The sequence below is a fragment of the Peromyscus leucopus genome, chromosome 10 (assembly GCF_004664715.2).
Source record: "Peromyscus leucopus breed LL Stock chromosome 10, UCI_PerLeu_2.1, whole genome shotgun sequence".
In the NCBI taxonomy this organism is placed as follows: Eukaryota; Metazoa; Chordata; class Mammalia; order Rodentia; family Cricetidae; genus Peromyscus; species Peromyscus leucopus.
Genome location: NC_051071.1, coordinates 86,335,326 through 86,355,438, shown reverse-complemented (window position 1 = coordinate 86,355,438; position 20,113 = coordinate 86,335,326). Strand labels below are relative to the sequence as shown.

Below are 20,113 nucleotides of genomic sequence, written 5' to 3'. Positions count from 1 at the left end.
GGGATTAAAGGCGTGAGTCACCATGCTTGGCTGTTTCCTTGAACACACAGAGATCCACAGATGGATTTCTGCCTCTGGAATGCTAGGATTAAAGACGTGTGCTACCACTGCCTATCCTCTATGTTTAATATTGTGGCTGTTCTCTGACCCCAGATAAGTTTACTAGTGTGCACAATATTTTGGGGAACACAATACCACCACACTATAGTTCTTCATGTATGCCACCACGTGGTCTAGCATCCCAAGTGTCTTCAGGTGGTGTTCCCCCTACTTACTTTAATTATTCATAATTATCTGTTTCATTCCAGACATTGTTGATCATTCCCATTCATATTAAGTTGCATGTACTGCCATTGTCAGAGTTTAAATTAGAGCTGCTCATAGGTCTGTTAATGGTTATACCTTTTGGTCCTTCAAAAGGGAGGGTTTCTAGTCTTGGCATGCAGCTTTCCATGTACCATCTCACATAACCCCCCCCCCAGCCCAGTGGTTCTCAACCTTCCCAGTGCTGTGCCTCTCTAATTCAGTTCCTCATGTTGTGCTGACCCCAACCACAAAATTATTTTCTTTGCTACTTCATTACAGTAACTTTGCTACTGTTATGAATCGTAATGTAAATATCTGTGTTTTCTGATGGTCTCAGATGGCGACCCTGAGAAAGGATCATTCAACCTCCGAAGGGGTTATGACCCATAGATTGAGAATCTCTGCCCTAGGTGCTCAATAAATATGCTTGATAAGAAAGTAAATAAGTGAATTGAAAGATATTGCCAATTCCTATTATAGTATAACTTTATACCACACTGCACCATGGGCTTTTTGATAATTATATCATACTTCTTAGCAATACTGAAATGATTCATAAAAGATTGTCTATAATTTCTTCTTGTAAATCTTTGAAAATGATATAGAGTGTCATTTGTGTCTCTCGGATGTCCTTTCCATCCAAGAACATCCAAAAGAAATACAAATAGCCATTATAACAAAACATGTTAATACACAGTGTAGTGGCTAGTGAGTCTATTTGTTGATTGATTGATTCATCTATTTCTTTGGTATTGGATGGGACTCTTGCCCTCCAGGAGAGAATTCTACCCCAGGGTTATCTCCAGCCCTTGTTCTAGTTGGTCTTTTGAGAGATAGACTCTCAGTAAGTTGACCAGCCTGGCCTCAAGGTTACCTAGTTGTGCAGATAAACTTTGACCTTGGGATCCTCCTGTCTCTGCCTCCTAGGTAGCCAGGATTGCAGCCTGTGCCACCAAGCTTGACTTTTTTGTATTTATTGTTATTTTAGCTATCATATTTATCCAGAGATGTATGCATAGTTCTTGCTATTCATTGAGAGAGAGAGAGAGAGAGAGAGAGAGAGAGAGAGAGAGAGAGAGAGAGAGAGAGAGAAGAGAGAAAGAGAGAGAATGCACCCAGGAGACTAAGTAGTTTCACCATTTGTGATAATTAAGTGTGTGTTTCTTAAATTCCTAAAGTTCATGTTCTGTGAAACAAGCTGCTTAATAAATAAATATCATATTTAATAAGTAACTTACTGCATGGCCAGCAAACCAGTCTCAACATTTGATTAAAGCAAATTTGCCCAGATGGCAGACTGACTGTTTCTCAGTCTGAAGTCGGTTTGTAAGTCTTTCCTGCGTTCAGGGTGAGCTTGGTGTGTCTGTGACCCTCCAGCCTCGGCGTCGTCGCGATACTTTGGCTGTCCCGGCCAGTCATCCCATCTGTCTACTCACTTCGGTTGGTTTGTTTTCCAGAAAACCGTGGACTGCATGACAACGATGTCAGTGCCTTCCACCCTGGTTAAATGTCTGTATCTGTTCTTTGACCTTCCACATGTGCCTGAGGCAGGGGGAGGTGCGCAGAATGAGCTACCTCTAGCAGAGCGCCGAGGACTCCTCCAGAAAGTTTTTGTACAGGTAAGGGGGCGACTCCTGTTGCATTGTTGGTTCTGTAGCTGTCCCTACAGGGAACTCGGGCAGTTCTTGTGCAGACGGCTGTCTGCTCTCTTCTCTCTGGTTCTCCTTGTTTTAACACGGCTTTTCACTGGAGGCTCGGCTGACCTCGACCCCTAGCCTCCCGTCTCAACCCCACAAGCGCTGGATTGTAGGAATACACCCCCGTACTCGGGTCCTTGTTTTCCCTCTTCATAGCATTCTGTTCTGTTTGTTACGCTGTGGCAGAAGGAATATGGAAAAACTTTTCCGGGGTGTTTGAATGGGTGTTAGTGCATTTGTTTCTACCAACAGGTCGTGCTGTAAAAATTACATTTGAGATATCAATAATGTCTCTAAACTTAAATTGCTAAGGAAATGGTTTTTTTCTGAGTTTATCATATTGAGATTTGGGAACTATGTCTTAGAATGACAAGAAAGTCTGTAATTTTAATTGATATATAGGATTTGCCAAGCTTGTAAATATTAACTTAGAAAACATAGTCAATTATACTGTCTGTCCGCTCTGCTGTCCACTGTCCCCTCTGCTGTCCACTGTCCCCTCTGCTGTCCACTGTCCCCTCTACTGTCCACTGTCCCCTCTACTGTCCACTGTCACCTCTGCTGTCCACTGTCACCTCTACTGTCCACTGTCCCCTCTGCTGTCCACTGTCCCCTCTACTGTCCACTGTCCCCTCTACTGTCCACTGTCACCTCTGCTGTCCACTGTCACCTCTACTGTCCACTGTCCCCTCTACTGTCCACTGTCCCCTCTATTGTCCCCTCTACTGTACACTGTCTCCTCTGCTGTCCACTGTCACCTCTGCTGTCTGCTGTCACCTCCTGCACTGTGGAAATCCCTTCCCACCACTGCCGCTGTTCTTTTACAGCACTTGAGTAAACAGAGGTAAAAGGCCTTTTTAAAGCCTCCTCACACGGTCCCCTGTACGGTGTCTTCTGTGGGAGAAAATTCTTCAAACAAGCGGCCTACAAACATGTAGAAAGAATATAGTCTGTCCATGGACCTAATACAATTAGAAACTAAAACAAACAACACTTTGACCTCAAAGAGACAAACACTGAGTGATTGCACCTTTGTGAGGCATCAACAGTCTTCAGAGAATGAGAACACGTGGAGCGTGAGAGGGAAAGCGTGGAGGGAAGGGGTTGCTCTTCACTGGGTTCCAGGGGTCAGGTTCCCACGTTGTCAGGTGAGAACGAACATTCTAGAGGTACGGTACACATAGCTAACACTGCCGCCATCCCTCGCTGTGCTAAAGACGCTGAATTTGATAAGGTTTCTGAAGACTTCAACAACTAGTACATTAGTGATACCTTGGAATCTAAGTTTCTGAAGTTCTGTAAGTGATACAGATTTCTCACCTCCAAAGTGCAAAGAGTGTGTGTGTGTGTCTAAAGGTCTGAGTTTTGAGCTGTAGTTCTCTGCTTAGCACAGACTCGACCTTACATAGCAACCTACTGCTGCTGCCACAGGAGCAGGGAGAGGCCAGAGAGGACAGTGAGTCTATGCAGGATGAGGTGGCAGGGGTGGAGATGACAGTGGCCTGTGTGCCTCAGGTGCAGGTCTTCACTGCAAGAATGGCTGCCTTGAAAAGTTGCTGCCGCACCAGGAACGGAGATTTGGACACCAAGACCAATTAGAAGAGACGTGGATCACAAAACCAAACACTGTCTCTATGAATCTTTGGGGGCCTGCAGATGTAGCTCAGTTGACCAAGTGCTTGTCTAGCAGGTCGGAAGTCCTGGGTCAGTCCCCAGAACTGCATTAGCTAGGTGGTGCACACCGGTGATCCTAGAATGAAGGAGGGGTAGGATGAGGTCTTCAAGATCACGCACGCTGCAGGTGAGTTCAAAGCCATCTTAGGCTACGTGGAACCCTACATGACAAAAAAAAAAGTAATTTTTGAGCACTTCAGCTGTCACATATTTTTGTACCAAACTTTAACATTTCATCCCATGTCGCTTGAAGAACAGTGTTTAACCTCAGAGCTTTTGTTTTTCAACAAAGTGAATATATTGACAATTGGCAGATTGTAGTGATTAAGTGAAGGAATGCATCACATAGGAATTAAAGATTCTGTGAGACCTTGCTGATGAGTGGAGTGGGTTAATCTTGACAATTAGAGCAGTGATACCATTTCAGTGACACCTTTTATTATTAAGCAGTAAGGGGAAGCTGGTCTCCTAATTCTAGGCTCTAAGCAAGCACAGTGCTGTTTCTTTAAGAAGCTGACACCCAGTGTTTGAAAGGGATGGATGCTGACTTTAAAACAGTGGGGGCTCTTTCTTGTTAATGTACTGCAGTGGCTGAACTCTAAGGGGCAAAGGAAAGCATAGCTTCAGACTCCCCCTTTGCATTGTGGGAACTGACGTCATGTGGGAACATGACCCACTGCGAGCACTGTGGCAAGGGCCTCGTCCTGTCCCAGCCTGGTGCTCCTTCACTCCTTCAGTTCCCTTGTTTTCCTGCTTCATCCCAGGCTGCACACCCTATCTATCATTGTGTTCAGGAAACAAATCGAGATGAGCTTATTAACTGTTCCAGTTACGTGAGATCTCCGCGTTTGTATTCCACGGCAGAGGGTTTCCTGGGACCTCAGCCTTGGTGCTGCTTCCCACAGGCATTCGCTGTCTGGTAGATATGAACGGTTCTTCCTCGGCCACACCTGGTTGGCCTTAGTCAAGCTTCCCTATGAGAAGAAGCACTGTAGGGGAGAAGAGAGAGGAACAGTAGATGCACTTCCGGCACTGGGGAAAGGATCCGGCTAAGTGATTTGCAAGAGTCATTTTGGCAGTAAAGTTGAAAGCCAGTTATCTTAGGGTTCAGCAGTGACGGAATCATTAGATCTAGTCGACTCCGTGAGCAGGGATTTGGTTCAGATTTTATTTTCTAGTTTTTACTATTTTGGTTTGTTTTCTGTTATGAATTAGAGAAATGGCATCTGTTCTAATCTCATAAGGCAGCATCACAAGCAGAATCAAACAGAGCTGACAGCGTCCTCCTTAGCAGCTTAGCCTGGCTGTGTTTGCTTGTGCAAAAGACACGCACGCGTCAGTGGGTGCCCTGCACCCAGAAGTTCCTCCAGGCCTTTTGCAGAGAAGGTGCCTGTGTTGACTAACCATAGGAGCCTTTCACCTCAGTCCTCAGGGTAGGCAGGCATGAACTAAGAAGCCTTTGTTATTTAAGAGAGTTTGGGCTTTGAGGAGGACAAGGAGGACCTCGCTTTGCAGGTAGGGGGTGCTGTTTCATGTTCTCTGTTTCTTTAGTTCATCTAGCAGTGTTCTTACTGGCTTTAAGACACTCACAGTTTATGAAGAAGGTTTTTAAGTAAAGACATGATTCTGTGGTATCTTATAGCTCATAAAATATCTAGGTGCAGGAGTTCAGCACAGAAAAGTTGACTGTTCCTGACACTGAACTTGATCCGAAGGGAGAGACCATTGAGGGCAAAGTCTACTTGGACTTCCCTTGTGGGGCAGGTCCCACAGCAGCAAAGCACCGAGCTAGGGTGGGCCTGCAGGTCGCAGTTAGCTCTTCATCCTGGAGCTGACACAGTCTAGAGTCTCCATGGAAAGCCAGACTTGAGGAAGTTTCTGTCAGTTAGATGTAATTAAGAGATATTTTCAAATTATGGTGATTTATACTATTCAGACATTTCCTCCTACCTGTATATAAAATGGAAACAATTTAAAACTCACTTCACTTTTAACTGTCTCATTTGTCAGTTAAGCTATGCTTTTTAAAGAAGAAAATGATATTTCACCAGTGCAAATAAAGAGCCGAAGAACTCAATTCTAAAGTCAAAATGGCCAGTTGTGGTGGCGTACACCTTTAATTCTAGCACTGGGCAGGCAGAGGCAGGAGGATCTCCATGAGTTCCAGGCCAGCTAGGGCTACTACATAGAGAACCCTTGGCTCAACACCCCCACACAAAGGAAGTGAAAATTGGAGAATTAAAGTACTAACCCTGAAAGGCAGTACAGCAAGGCTGCTTTATCCCGTTTCAAGCTGAATTCTTCACAGATAGAAGGAAGAATGGACAGTGAATAGGTTTTTAAGTAAACCGTCTTTAACACATACCTAACCCCTAGATGTCTTTTTAACGCTCCTAAGAGCAGTAGTCTCGTGATTCACTGACTCCCCGGTACCCGCTTGGAAGCTTGAGCGAAGGTGGTCTTGTTGTTGGCTAGTCCCGCTTCCCGCCACCGTCTGTGTATTACACACTCTCTCGTTTCCTTTCACGTCTAGATCTTAGTAAAGCTCTGCAGTTTCGTTTCTCCGGCGGAGGAGCTGGCCCAGAAGGATGACCTGCAGCTCCTGTTCAGTGCAATAACCTCTTGGTGCCCCCCCTATAACCTGCCCTGGAGGAAGAGCGCGGGGGAGGTCCTCATGACCATCTCCCGCCATGGGCTGAGTGTCAACGTGGTGAAGTATATTCACGGTGAGGAGCCTGTTGTCTCCCCCTCTCCTGTCATCTCCGAGTTGTCCAAAGATTGGCCGTTAAACTAATGTGTGCATTTTGACCGGGAGATGGGATTCAAGGCCCATCCCAGCTACAAAGTGAATTTCTGTTGTGCGAATGTTTATTCTTCATTCAGTGTGGGTTATGTCGTCTAATTGTTTTTCTAATGAAAAAAGCAAGTGTTTTTAAGTGCTGTAGTTGCCAGGTGTTTCTGAAGATAGTTCACAAATACCCTGGTAGTCTTTCTCATACAGAATAAGTGGATTTTTTAAATAAGCGTTAGAGAGAATTCTCTGCCTAATATATAAACTGTATCTTCCGTCCTTTGAGGTGCTGATGTGATTGGTAATTCCTGCAGCCTCTCAAGTGGTTCACTTATTTTGTATGGATACACATATATGCTAAAGTGTCCTGAAATTCACGCAACTATTTTTTCGTGTGTGTGTGTGTGTGTGTGTGTGTGTGTGTGTGTGTGTGTGTGTGCATGCGTGCGCGCGTGGCCTAACACCCTGTCCTGAATTAGCTGCTGGTGTCTTCCTATTGCTCCTGTGTTAATCTTAGCTTCTGTTGTAGGATGTTGGTTGGGACCTCAGGGTTGCTGATGGGGTGTGACTGTTTTAAACTGGCAGTTTGTACTGTAAACGTAATTTTTAACATTTGGTCTCTTTAGTTACGCAAGTATTCAGTTGGTCTATATTTGCACTTTGAATACTTGATTTCTCTTCCTTCTTAATTTTTTAATCTTGTTACAATTATGTATCAGTATAAATGATCAAAAACCATTTGGCAGTGGGTAGTGATTTAGATTTTGTTTAATACTGATATCAAAGTGTGAGAAGTATGGTAAACATCAACTCGTTCTCAGCATGCTCCTATGTCTCCCTTTGTTACTGCTTAGGGTACCTTCCCATGAATCTGAAGCCTCGTTTCCCCTTAGAGAAACCACCATTACTGTGCACCGTGATACACGTACATTAAAATGTGATGCTTCATTAAACACCTTTTTCTTAAGCAATGGAGAGAAACAGTTCATACTTAATTATTCTTTCTCACAGAAAAAGAATGTTTGTCTACGTGTGTTCAGAATATGCAGCAGTCTGACGACCTGTCTCCCCTCGAAATTGTTGAAATGTTTGCGGGGCTTTCTTGTTTCCTCAAAGACTCCAGTGACGTTTCTCAAACTCTCCTGGATGATTTTCGGATATGGCAAGGATATAATTTTCTTTGCGACCTCTTGCTCAGGTAAACCCTACAACTTAAGACATTTTAAATGTCAGTGGAAACAGTGGGATCATCAGAAGCAATCAGGGAAATGTTTGCTTACTTAATGTATTCATGGGTGTCTTCTTGGCTTTACTCCCCTTTTACTCCTGGTTTCCATCTGAGGACAGATGGGGAATGTTGAGTGAGCCCGTCAAAGGCAGAGCAGGACATCGAATCGGGGCTTCGACAGGAAGGTGGAGCTGCCTCTTCCCTGTAACCACAGAAGAGGCTGGAGAGCCAGTTAGCGTGGCTCACGAGTATAAACTCTTCCCGCTCAGTTATGGTTTTGCTTTTCCTGCTGGTGTGTGTGTGTGAGTGTGTGTGTGTGTGTGTGTGTGTGTGTGTGTGTGTGTGAGAGAGAGAGAGAGAGAGAGAGAGAGAGAGAGAGAGAGAAATTAAAAGTTTAAATTGTTTTTTAGTTTTATTCTTGAGATTTCATTCATGAATACTGCATTTGCATCTTCTCCCTCTCCCTCTCTTCCCTCCATTCTTTCCATATCTCCCTTACTCCTCCCAAGTTCATGCTTTTTATTTTTGAATTATAGTTACTCACACAGCTTCTGGTTATTTTTATTGAGGTAATGGTAAGAACACCTACATAGATTGAGACTTTGCAAGTGTGTATATAAGACAGACTCGCCATTGCTAAGTGTTGTGCTCCCTCGCCACCCCCAGGGCCACACACAGAAAGTGGCCGGGTACACGTTTTCCGGGAACTGTGTCGCCCTCCCCATTAGCTTCCTTGGGCGCTCATTGTCTTCAGAATATTCGCTGGATCACGAGACGGCACGGTTTTGTAAATTCATTGTCTGCATTGACAGCTGATCAAGCAGTTTATTCTACTTACGATTGGCTAATATTAGGTGACCCCAAGAAAGTGTCTCTGCACCTATGTCCCCATCCATAAGAGGGGACATGTGACCGTCACCACTGGATAGTCATTGGTGCATCCCTTCACATCTTGAGACTCGGGCACAGTCTGTTATCTGTGTGAGAGGACGGGATTCGAAAGATGGAGGAAGTTCATTAGCATGTTAGCTGCCAAAGCCATGTCTGGCTTGAGTGACATCAGAAGCATGTTTCCGGAGGACACCTTATGCTGACGTGGAAGGCATGTGTAACGGTTGATGAGAAAGAAAAGGGGGCTGTACAGTTGTGAACATGGTGCGGAAGTGATCAACAGAGGCTGACTTTAGATGGAAAACACTGAAAGTCCACAGAGGCAGGCGCCAGTGGACGGCCTGAACTGTGCGTGTACAGGCGGTACTAAGTAGACGCTGGGTTAAGAAAGAGAACACAGGAGGCTGGAATGGAAACGTGGTTGGTGGTGTGGAAGGACTTGATCACGCACGTAGATCTATGAAAATCTCAAACAATACTTGAGAAGCACAGTGGAGCATGAAGCTGGTCATCTGTGTCACGACACTGATCAGATCTTTCCTCCTTCTCGAGTTTATATCGATGACAGTTAGTAATTTCTATCATAAGGAAAGTCCCAGCGTGTCTTTGTCTTCATGAGAATGAGATTCTTTTAAGCATCTTGTGTTGTCAGTAAGGCCATAGTAAGTCGGCGTCCTTATGACCTCAGACGGGCGCTCATGACCTCAGGCAGCGGCTCTTAGGGAGTCAGGTCAGCTCCAGGGTTTGCTTTGGGCTCTGAGAGCTTTCCCTGGCAGTCACCCCTCCACAGACCCCTGCATCACACACACACAACTCTGAGAGCTTTCCCTGACAGTCTCCCCTCCACAGACCCCTGCATCACACACACACACACACACACACACACAACTCTGAGAGCTTTCCCTGACAGTCTCCCCTCCACAGACCCCTGCATCACACACACATACAACTCTGAGAGCTCTTCCCAGAAATTTCATTTTTAAACATTGTTTACAGGGAAAAACATTAGGAAGAGTGATCTGAGGCAGGAGAGTCTCTGTGAGACTCTCATAGATTTTCATAGGTCCATGTGTATGCACTGTACACACAGCAGACCCTGTGTGATTAAAAAACAAAAAACAAAACAAAAAAAAAACCATAGTTGTCAAATGCAGAGCTTCAGGCCAGCCAGGGCTGCAGCGGGAAGCTGTCTTTTAAAAACAGTAAATCAAAAAACAAACAAAAAAACCCCAAAACTTTGAAATACATCATAATGTAGCATAATAAAATCTTTTAGATTTTTAAAAAATATATATATATGAGAAAAATGTAAAATACTTTGTAAGTACTTTATACATTTACTTCCTGAATCTGAAATTGACAAGTAATGCTATATTAATTAATTATAAGAACATTAACAAGGGCGGTGGTGGCGCACGCCTTTAATCCCAGCACTAGGGAGGCAGAGCCAGGCAGATCTCTGTGAGTTCGAGGCCAGCCTGGGCTACCAAGTGAGTTCCAGGAAAGGTGCAAAGCTACACAGAGAAACCCTGTCTCGAAAAACAAAAAAAAAAACAAAAAAACAAAACAAACAAACAAACAAAAAAAAGAACATTAACAAAAGAGAAAAAAATTCTAAATCTGACTTTTTCTAGATTGGAACAAGCTAAAGAGGCGGAATGCAGAGACGCCTTGAAGGACCTGGTGAATCTGGTAACTTCCCTGACCACCTATGGGGTCAGTGAGCTGAAGCCGGCTGGTGTCACCACAGGGGCCCCCTTTTTGTTGCCTGGATTTGCAGTACCTCAGCCTGCAGGCAAAGGTGAGTTCTGACTGAGTGCTCTGAGTGGAGGAGGGATGGGTTTGTCTCCTCAGGGGAGGTAGCTCCTGGTGGGGGTTACCAGTGTGAAAGTGGTTGCCCTTTTCCTGAGAGTCCTCTGCCCAGGGTTCAGCTGCAGGATGGTTCCCCAGTCTTAGTCTGATAGACAGAGTTGGAGACAGTGCTGTAGCACTAAATCAAAGTAGTTCATTTGAACTACTTTGTCTTCCGGATCTGCTTCTTAAGGTTGGCTCCTGTGCATGCCTTCCATGTGTGGAGAGAGGTCCAGCACACTCCTTTCTCCACACCTGCTGCTGCTGGTAGGGCTTCTAGATACACATGGAAAGCATGAGGTGTGAGTGTTTTTACTTCTTTTAAAGCCATACAAACCTGAGACATGATTTCATTTAGGTCAGAGAGTAAGTGTTCATAGGCTATGTTTTTCTAACATTTTGATCCTTGGGTGGTACTTTTTTTTTTTTTTTTTTTTTTTTGGTTTTTCAAGACAGGGTTTCCCTGTGTAGCTTTGCGCCTTTCCTGGAACTCTCTCTAGCCCAGGCTGGCCTCGAACTCATAGTGATCTGCCTGGTTCTGCCTCCCGAGTGCTGGGATTAAAGGCGTGCGCCACCACCGCCCAGCATGTAGTATTTTTTTTTTTAACTCAGTAAAACTTACAGCATAATTAAGAACATCTAATTATGAATCAAGTGTATCCATATCTACAATCCCAGCACTGGGAGATGGAGGCAGGGCGATGAAGAACTCAGAGATAATCTCAACTGCACAGCATGTTTGAGGCCAGCTAGGATTACATGAGACCCTGTCTCAAAATAAATGAACAATTATATAAAAATGTCAGCTATATTGGTGGGTTTTTTTAATACATAATAGCCAATCTCCAAAATTTAAACTTAGAGGTTTCTAATAGTTTCTTTCTGTATTTGGCTCTTTCTAAATATTAAATAGGATCATGATATACCCACGTAAAATTTAACTGATCAGAAATATCAACATGCCACGTTGTTTAAATTTCACAAATGTACTCATTCTTATGAAATCAAAGCTCTTTTAGCAAATGTGAGTGAATGGAGAATGGAACTCACTGATGTGCCTTAGAGCACAGGTTAAGCTTTGAAAAGAACCTCTGAAATCAATGTAGGTTCTCTTGTATTCAAAGCTCCATATTATGGAACACATAGTAGTCTCTCAAAAATCCAATTTAAAAACCTGTGTATTCCAGTGAACTATTTCTATGAGCTGATACAAAAATAGCTCAGCAGAAGCCAGCAAAATGGTTTACTGGGTGAACGATACCTGACATGCAAGTCTAGCAACCTGAGTTTGATCCCTAGGACCCATTCAAGGTGAAAAGAGAGAATCCACTCCCCAAAGTGGTCCTCTGACCTCCGTACTCATACTGTGGCACACACACTCAAGTGTATGTTCATGCACACACACACACACACACACTAGAAAGGATGTCGTTGCATGTGTTTTTATGTTGTATAGCAAGAAATCATAGAAGTCTCTGTTCTCAGCAGCAGAGGAGGCTGGGGTGGACTGTGTACCCTGTGGAAGTCAGAAGACACATTGTGAGAACTGGGATTCCTGATCCCAGGAATCAAACTGAGGTCATCAGGATTGGCATCAAGCACATTACCCATGACCCATCTCGCCAGCCCCTCAATTCTTCTTTTTAATGTATTCTTTAAAAACAACAACAACAACTCTTTCCCTTATGTTAGAACATAAACGTTTTCACATACTGTGTACCACTGATCTTCATTCTCAGTTGCCCCTCCATCACTCTGTCCCACTCACTCCAGTCCCTGTGCTGGTCCCCCTTTCTCCAAACAGAGCGCCTGCTTTCATGTGACATTTCATTTCCCTCTCACACCCCTCCTCTTCCTCTCATGAATGAGTATATGTACATGTGCAATACGTATGCACCCCTCCATATGTATATCTATAAATTTAAAGCTGCAGGCTCCACATGAGCGCAGTAGCATGCCATGTTCATCATGCTGAATCTGGTGTAGTTCATTTAACACAGTGAGCCCCAATGCCGTCCATTTTCCTACTGATGTCATCATTCCATTCTTATGAATGACATTCTGCTGTGTGCACCACACTTTCTTTGCCCATCTATTAAGGGACATCCATGTTTCTTCCATATCTTGGCTACTGAAAATAATGTAGCAGTAAGCATGAGTGGGCAAGAACCTCTGTCGAATGCAGACTTAGACTCCTTCAGACATTAATTCACGAGTAGTAGCTGGGTCATATGATAGTTCTAGTGTTTTGATTCCCAGGGTTGTGTACACCAGTTTCTATTCTTACCAACAGTGTTCAGCATTCCTCTTTCCCCACAAACTCATCAGCGTTTGTTGCTATTCATTGTCTTTTTCTTTTTTTCTTTCCTTTTGTGTATTTGTGACGGTTTCACTGTGTATCCCTGGCCCTTCTGGAGCTTGCTTATGTAGAGCCTCTAACTCACAGAGTTCTGCCTGCCTCTGCCTCCTAAGTTCTGGGATGCTACACCTGTCCCATTTGTTGTCTTGATGATAGTAATAAATATTTCTCAAAGAAAGACGTATAAACGACCAATAAATATTTGAAGTGGTGGTCAACGTCCTTAGCTACCAGAGAAATGCTAGCAGCTGCTGCTGAGAGACCCCAACTCACTCTAGCTCATCACTGTCTTTTTAGTAGGAGACCTACGCCGGCTCTTGCCGGTCCTATAATGTTCCCGTCATTTAGATGCACAGGATTGGGTAAGTTGGTTTTTAACCCAATGTGATGCTTTTCTCTCACAGACTATCAGGCCCTTACATTTGTATTGCCATAGGTCTGTCTGTCTAAGCTTGGGTTTTGGCTGACTATAGATAATAAAGTATGTTCTCAAGAGAAAAGCCACACTGGTAGAAAGTATTGAATATGAACATGTTTGGTTATTTTTTCATCCACAGGATAAGTTTGTGTTTTGTAGATGAACTGAAGTAATACATGTACTGTAGACTGGGGAACCTTTAGAAGTTATTCAGAAGTGTTCATGCTGACTAGTATTTCTGAGCGACTTTCTGGCCATTGTATGCTTTTCTAGTTTGTGTTTTACTTTTTCTAAAATCTTGTTTGTTATGTAAAGATTGATGTTAATTTTGTCACTCTTGCCAGTACTATATATTACTAATTATTACTACTAATTGTGAACACAGGGATAAGTTTTTTAGGAAAACACTTATTCTAATGTCCTTCAAATACAACTTTCTGTATAACTGTCATCATTAACTTCTATCACAGGAGCTATGTGAAAAGGCGCTTGACTTTTGCATTTGAAAATCAAGTTTAAAGTATCACTACTGGCCATAGGTTGCTTTAGTAAATATGTTCATATAAAGAAATTCCGATTTCAGCTTGAGAACAGAGCAAATTCCCAAATTAAAATTTATGAAAACCCCTGTGTTGCTAGAGTAGAATGTGGGAGAGCGCCCCTCCTGTCCCCTGCGGTCCCCCCTTCACACTTCCCTGTTGCCCTCACAGCTGTGTCTACCTGCCTGGTCCTCAGTCACACTCAGCCTACACTTACATCTAGTGGACTATTTCCACGTCAGAGGCCTGAGTGTGTGCAACAGGCTTTCCTTCTCTCTCAAGCAGTAAGTTCTCAAAATGAGCTCTTCCTAAAATGGATGCATTAAATGTTTGATAGGTTCTGTTTCTTTTTAATTAAGTATTTGTACTTGATGAGGGAAAATAAGGCCTTTTATGAAAACAGGACATTGTCTTGGAAAATACTTGTAATGGTGAATTTCATGATGTGTTGACACAGAATCTTTTACCATGATTAAAACATCACATAGCACCCACTTGTGTTTTTCTTTTCTATTTTAGGTCACAGTGTGAGAAACGTCCAGGCCTTTGCCGTTCTTCAGAATGCATTCTTAAAAGCAAAAACCAACTTCCTTGCCCAAATCATCCTGGATGCTATCACAAATATTTACATGGCTGACAACGCCAATTACTTCATCCTAGAGTCACAGCACACCCTGTCGCAGTTCGCAGAGAAGATCTCTAAACTCCCGGAAGTACAAAACAAATACTTTGAAATGCTGGAGTTTGTTGTTTTTAGCTTAAATTATATCCCTTGTAAAGAACTCATTAGTGTCAGCATCCTGTTAAAATCTAGCTCTTCTTACCGCTGTAGCATTATTGCCATGAAGACCCTGCTTAAGTTTACAAGACACGACTACATATTTAAAGATGTCTTCAGAGAGGTGGGCCTTCTGGAGGTGATGGTGAACCTTTTGCATAAGTATGCTGCCCTCCTGAAGGATCCAGCTCAGGCTCTCAGTGAGCAAGGTAAGCACCTCCCTGGTTGCCGCCTTTGGGAGAGGGGCCAGGGAGATGTCACTGTCTTTCATTGGAGGGTTGATATGAACAGTTTCCTGTTGTCTGTGATGGCGGTGTCCCGGTGAGGGTTTCCCAACATCAGCTTTTGCTTCACCTTTTGTTAGGAAATTGGGTAAGGGGAGCCTAGAATTATGTTGCAGTAGTAGGAGGGAGTTCAAAGTAGACATGTATGGTCTTCATGATCTGTGTTTATTACTTTCTCTGAGAGATTTTTTTTTTAATTTCTAGAAATAATTGAAATTTTTATTAATTACAACTAATTAAATACAATTAAATGGGTATCTCAAAATATTTTCATTCTGTGGAACAAATACGTCTATTTAGTGATGTTTCATAAACATTGTATGCGTTTTTAGTAAATATGATAAAGTACTGATGTATCTAGCAATTGACAAGTTTTAATTGTGATTTAATACATGTTGAATAGATAGGTGAATCATAAGTATCTTTCTTTTTGTATGTGATAATTCTCCTGTTGGCCTCGCTGATTAGAATCTCCATGAGAAAGCTATAGTTACTTTGTTTGGTCTTTTCATTTTCAGTATTTGTCATATAACTAATTCCTCCCCTGCTAAAATCTGTTATTTGGGGTTATTTTCGACAGGTGCTGGACACGTGTTATTTTAAGGGGTGTATTACTAGCAGTTGGGTTAGTGGGGAAAGTGAATGTTAAAGGCATAATAAAAGGAATTAATTATTCGAGTAAAACTGGCTCAAAATACCCCTTTTTGTGATTTGGACCTTTGAACTTATTTTCTAGGGGACTCAAGAAATAACAGTTCAGCTGAAGACCAAGAACACTTGGCTCTGTTGGTGATGGAGGCCCTGACCCTGCTGCTTCAAGGCTCCAACACAAACGCAGGTAACAGAGAGCACAGCGCGTGTCGGGAGGGGGTCTGCTGTCTCCCAAGCTCCTGTCATTCAGTGGAGAAACGCGGCTTCGGTAATGGCACAGTCCAGCCCTGCCAAATGAGACCACTTTGCCCGGTTCAAACACTGCCCCGACAAAACCTGTGCTGCTGTGACTGTCTTGAAATATTTTCTGCTTTTTATGGTATCCTTTCTGTTTGGCTCTTCTTTCTTTTTCCCTTTTTTTTTAAAGTTTTATTGCGTGCTCTTGTTCAAGTGATTGCCTTATTAAATTATTTCTGAAGTACTTCTTCATAACTGTGGTTCATAGGTGTAGTAGAGCAAGATTTTAATCCTAGCACCCAGAAGGTAGAGGCAGGCATATCTCTGTGAGTTTGAGGCCAGCCTGGTCTACAGAGGAAGTAAAGGCCAGCCACGGTTACATAATGAGACCCTGCCTAAAAAAACCCAAAATTCTAAGACCATATGTTCAGTACAACTCGAGAGGACTCCATGAGCAGAAGTGGACTCAGGTTTGTGGGCAGGCTCCCATCATGGAGAACCTTCTTAGGAATGTGCAAGAGCTCAGACTGGATTGTGGGTGTATGGGGAAACACCATGGATGAGTGAACGAATGAATGAATGAATGAATGAATGAATGAATGAATGAATGAATGAATATTATATAAAATGCATGACTGTTAGGGGGAGCACAGAGAAACTCTACATTCGACATATTTAAATGTATTGTGTCCCAGCCCACATACTAACCCAGAGTGATGAAAAGGTAATTCTTTCCCCAGGAGAACAGCCAAACTGAGAGAGATGTAACACATAATTATATAAGTAATTGTTTAAATACAATTTGGTAAGTGCTGAGGCAAAGCTGAATAATAAATTTAGTAGGTAACTGAAACTATAAGCCTGATGGCATTTCCTGGGCTCTGTAGGATCATTTGTCTATTGTATAATGCATAATATGCTTATTGCCACTAACTAGATTTAGTTGACTGAGATACAGACACAATAAATAATGAAAAACAAGAGTTTGTCAAATTAACTTTCTGTAGTGTCGTGGGAAGTTGCACAGGCTGGGACCAGGCCATTCTACTCTTACAGACTAGAGACTTCCCCAGTCATTGACTTGGCACCTCCCAGGCACGGGCATGTCCATGTGTTCTTTAGTGTCTTTTCCTTGTTGGGTAAGATATTACAACCCTTGTAATCTGAGGCTCTGCTGTGTCCACAGAAAGTATTCTTCAGCCGCCAGCCATTGTGAACACATCAGCCATCAATGTCATCTCTTTTTTTTTCTTTTCTTTTCCTTTTGTTTTTTTGAGACAGGGTTTCTCTGTGTAGCTTTGGAGCCTGTCCTGGATCTTGCTCTGTAGACCATGCTGGTCTTGAACTCACAGAGATCTGCCTACCTCTGCCTCCCAGGTGCTGGGATTAAAGGCGTGTGCCACCACTGCCCGGCTCAGTGTCATCTCTTAAGTACATGACTTAACAATCACTTCAAGGTTTTATAATTCCTATAAAGTTGCAAATGGAAAGCCACTTAAATTGAGGTGACAGCGGTCACCAAGACAAAATACAGTGTTATTCAACTGACATATTTTCACTGAAACAAAATGAGAAGAAAATCCAAGCTTTGTGGGTGATCCAATATGTAAATAATGAGACTGATAAAATTATAATGGAACTATGAGATATTTTATAAAGAATGATTATAAGAACTACTTACAAGAAATACAAATTGGTGAATTCCATGACTTGATCTGGTTTGTTTAAAGGTTAGGGGCAGCACTTGATCTGAGAACAGGATCATCAGTGAGTGGGAACTGGGTTGTGGTGCTGTGGGTAAACATCAACCCTGCTGTCACTGACCAGCTGTGACTTTGGATTAAATAATACAGAGGGCAGGCTTGGGAGCTGTTCCCATGACTGATGTTTTCTGTTGTAGGTTTTGCCTTTTTGGTTGTTGTGGTTTGCCTTATTTCCTTATAATTTTCCCATGGTATTTTATGCTGTTCTTTCCCTGCACTGTTTTGAAAGCCCCTTCAGGGCAAATCTCTATGATGGAGTATCGTTCATCTGAAAACCTGTCGGGATATTCCTTTCAGTGCAGGATCTCCTGGTGCCTACCTGTACAATTTTCAAATGTTCTAGAAATGGACATGGTGACTCTATCAGGGCATTAATCTTACATTAAGAAATCTAGAGAAAGGGTATATGTATGTTTCTGACATCCCACAGTACAATTTTTATATTGTAATATAAAAAGTAAAATAGGTATGTCAGCTTTATACACATTTGTTTAAATTATGTTCCTACAGAAGCAGTTGAATGTTAATTCACTTGATTTGCCCTGAATGTCCTAAGTTCCTCCACATTGTCCTTTTTCTCCTTCCTTTAGGAATATTCCGAGAGTTTGGAGGGGCGAGATGTGCGCACAATATAGTGAGGTACCCGCAGTGCCGGCAGCATGCCCTGATGACCATACAGCAGCTGGTGCTCTCTCCAAATGGGGATGATGACATGGGCACACTCCTGGGGCTGATGCACTCAGCTCCGCCCACAGAACTGCAGCTGAAGACTGACATCTTAAGGGTACAGTCGATAAATCTACGTCTGCTTTCTTACTGTTAAAATCTAGGGGCCTGCTGAAATTAAATGTCCTTAGTTTCATCAGGGAGCTTCTTTAAAGAGATTTATTATGTATTCCTTTTTAAAATTATGTGTTCAGGTGTATATCTATGTGTAAGTGTGTGTCTTGACTGTGGGTGCCAGTGAAGGCCAGAGGCGTAAGAACCCATGGAGCTGGAATTGGGGGGGGTGGGGGGCACATGTGATGCCAGGAATTAAACTCAGGTCATTTACAAGAACAATACACATACTTTTAACCACCGAACCTATAGCCTAAAAGAGAAATTTTAGAAATCCAAAATAGCAAAACCTCCACAAATTATATATACTAGGGATTTGGGAAAACTCAGCTGTGCCTTTCAGTGTATGTGGTCCTTCTGCTGATTGACGTTTGGAACAGTTATCCTGCCTTATTAGAATCATCTGAAATTAGTAAAAGCTAAATACATATATTATCTATTCAGTTCCAGTCGTCGAATGCTGTGCATGTGTGAAACATGTAATACTGTATGTACACATTTGTGTGCTCCCGTCTGTAATGGTCTAGTAACTATCCAGCAGTCCCCTTGGAGTTTCATGTATACATTGATCATTTCGTGTCTCAGCAAGCCTGCAAAGCAGCTAGCACACCGATCTGCAGAGGAGATGGGAGCTTGGCATGTTTCCCTGTGCAGGGCCTTGGCACACGTCCTCCTGCCAGACAGTATGCCTCACCAGGGTTTATGCGCACAGATTTTCTCACTAGCGTCGCCATGTAAGAAAACCTTAGAACTAACTAAAATTAAACATTTTCCCTTTAATTTGTTTACATGGAAGTTCAGAGACTCCAAGCAAGGTATAGCAGATAAGCAAAGAATATAAAGTGGCATATGAAACCATTTTTCTAAGTACCAGAAAAACATCTTAATTATAACAGCAGCTAGCGCTGTTTGCGGTGTGGTAATACTGTTCTGTACATTCCTGTGCATCCACTTACATAAGCCTCTTCGTAAAGATAGATGCTATTAGTGTCCCTGTGCCATTTTACTTAGTTTGACTTATTTTCTGGCAGTTCCTTGGGCATGTTGGACCAGCCTCTGCCCCCGAGACCCTCCCTCTTTTATATACTGTGAACTGAAACACACCTTCATTCAGCAGCCTGAAGTGGGAGCCCAGTGGGTAGAGGAGCCAAGGTCACAGGTAGCTAGTCTCCACAGAACTGAGGAACAGTTTTAATGAAGAGACTTAATGATTTTTTACTAGAAACTTCTTTTTGCATTTAAGTAACATTTGCATAAATTAGAAGAGACATTAAAATTCTTATGTTTTCATTAATTTATTGATCGATGATTTCTGAATACCATTTCCATTGTAAGCCAGCAGGTTCCTTGGAGAAATGGGGATTATATAGCTGAGGCAGATAAAGAAACCAACTGAGCCCAAACCACTTTATTTAGCCAGAGAGTAGGGGAGAGAGGAAAGTAATAAATGAGGATGTGAACACAAGCAAGCAAAGCGGGACAGCTCGTACTTGCTGTCCAAAGGTGTAGAGAACACGGTTTGCATCCTTTCCTCGCTAACAGCTGGGTCATCGCAAAGCCAGCACCGGTGGCTGAGGCCCCTGCACCGGTGGGAACGTGCCACGGGCTCGGATTCAGGGCCTGCTCCTCAGTGCTGGGAGGCAGTCCGGCAGGATGTGGGCTCTCCACTTCAATTTCCGTTTCACTGCATTCAAAACTGCCGCCCTCCCTGAGCCTCCAACTGCGTCGAGTACATGTCTGCTCATTTACCTTGCAGTTACTTATGCACAAACCTGAAATCCTGTGTTTTCATAATCCTGCTGACAC

General features: G+C 43.0%; 1 protein-coding gene across 1 annotated transcript in view; it reads left to right on the top strand.

The window, feature by feature from the left end:
• The window catches only part of Wdfy3 (WD repeat and FYVE domain containing 3), a 253,962-nt gene that overhangs the window by 115,178 nt on the left and 118,671 nt on the right, over window positions 1-20,113 (top strand). The window contains 7 exon segments of the mRNA XM_028867282.2: window positions 1,764-1,925; window positions 6,211-6,403; window positions 7,480-7,666; window positions 10,222-10,388; window positions 14,274-14,741; window positions 15,553-15,654; window positions 18,058-18,251. Coding sequence (XP_028723115.1) covers window positions 1,764-1,925; window positions 6,211-6,403; window positions 7,480-7,666; window positions 10,222-10,388; window positions 14,274-14,741; window positions 15,553-15,654; window positions 18,058-18,251 — 1,473 coding nt within the window.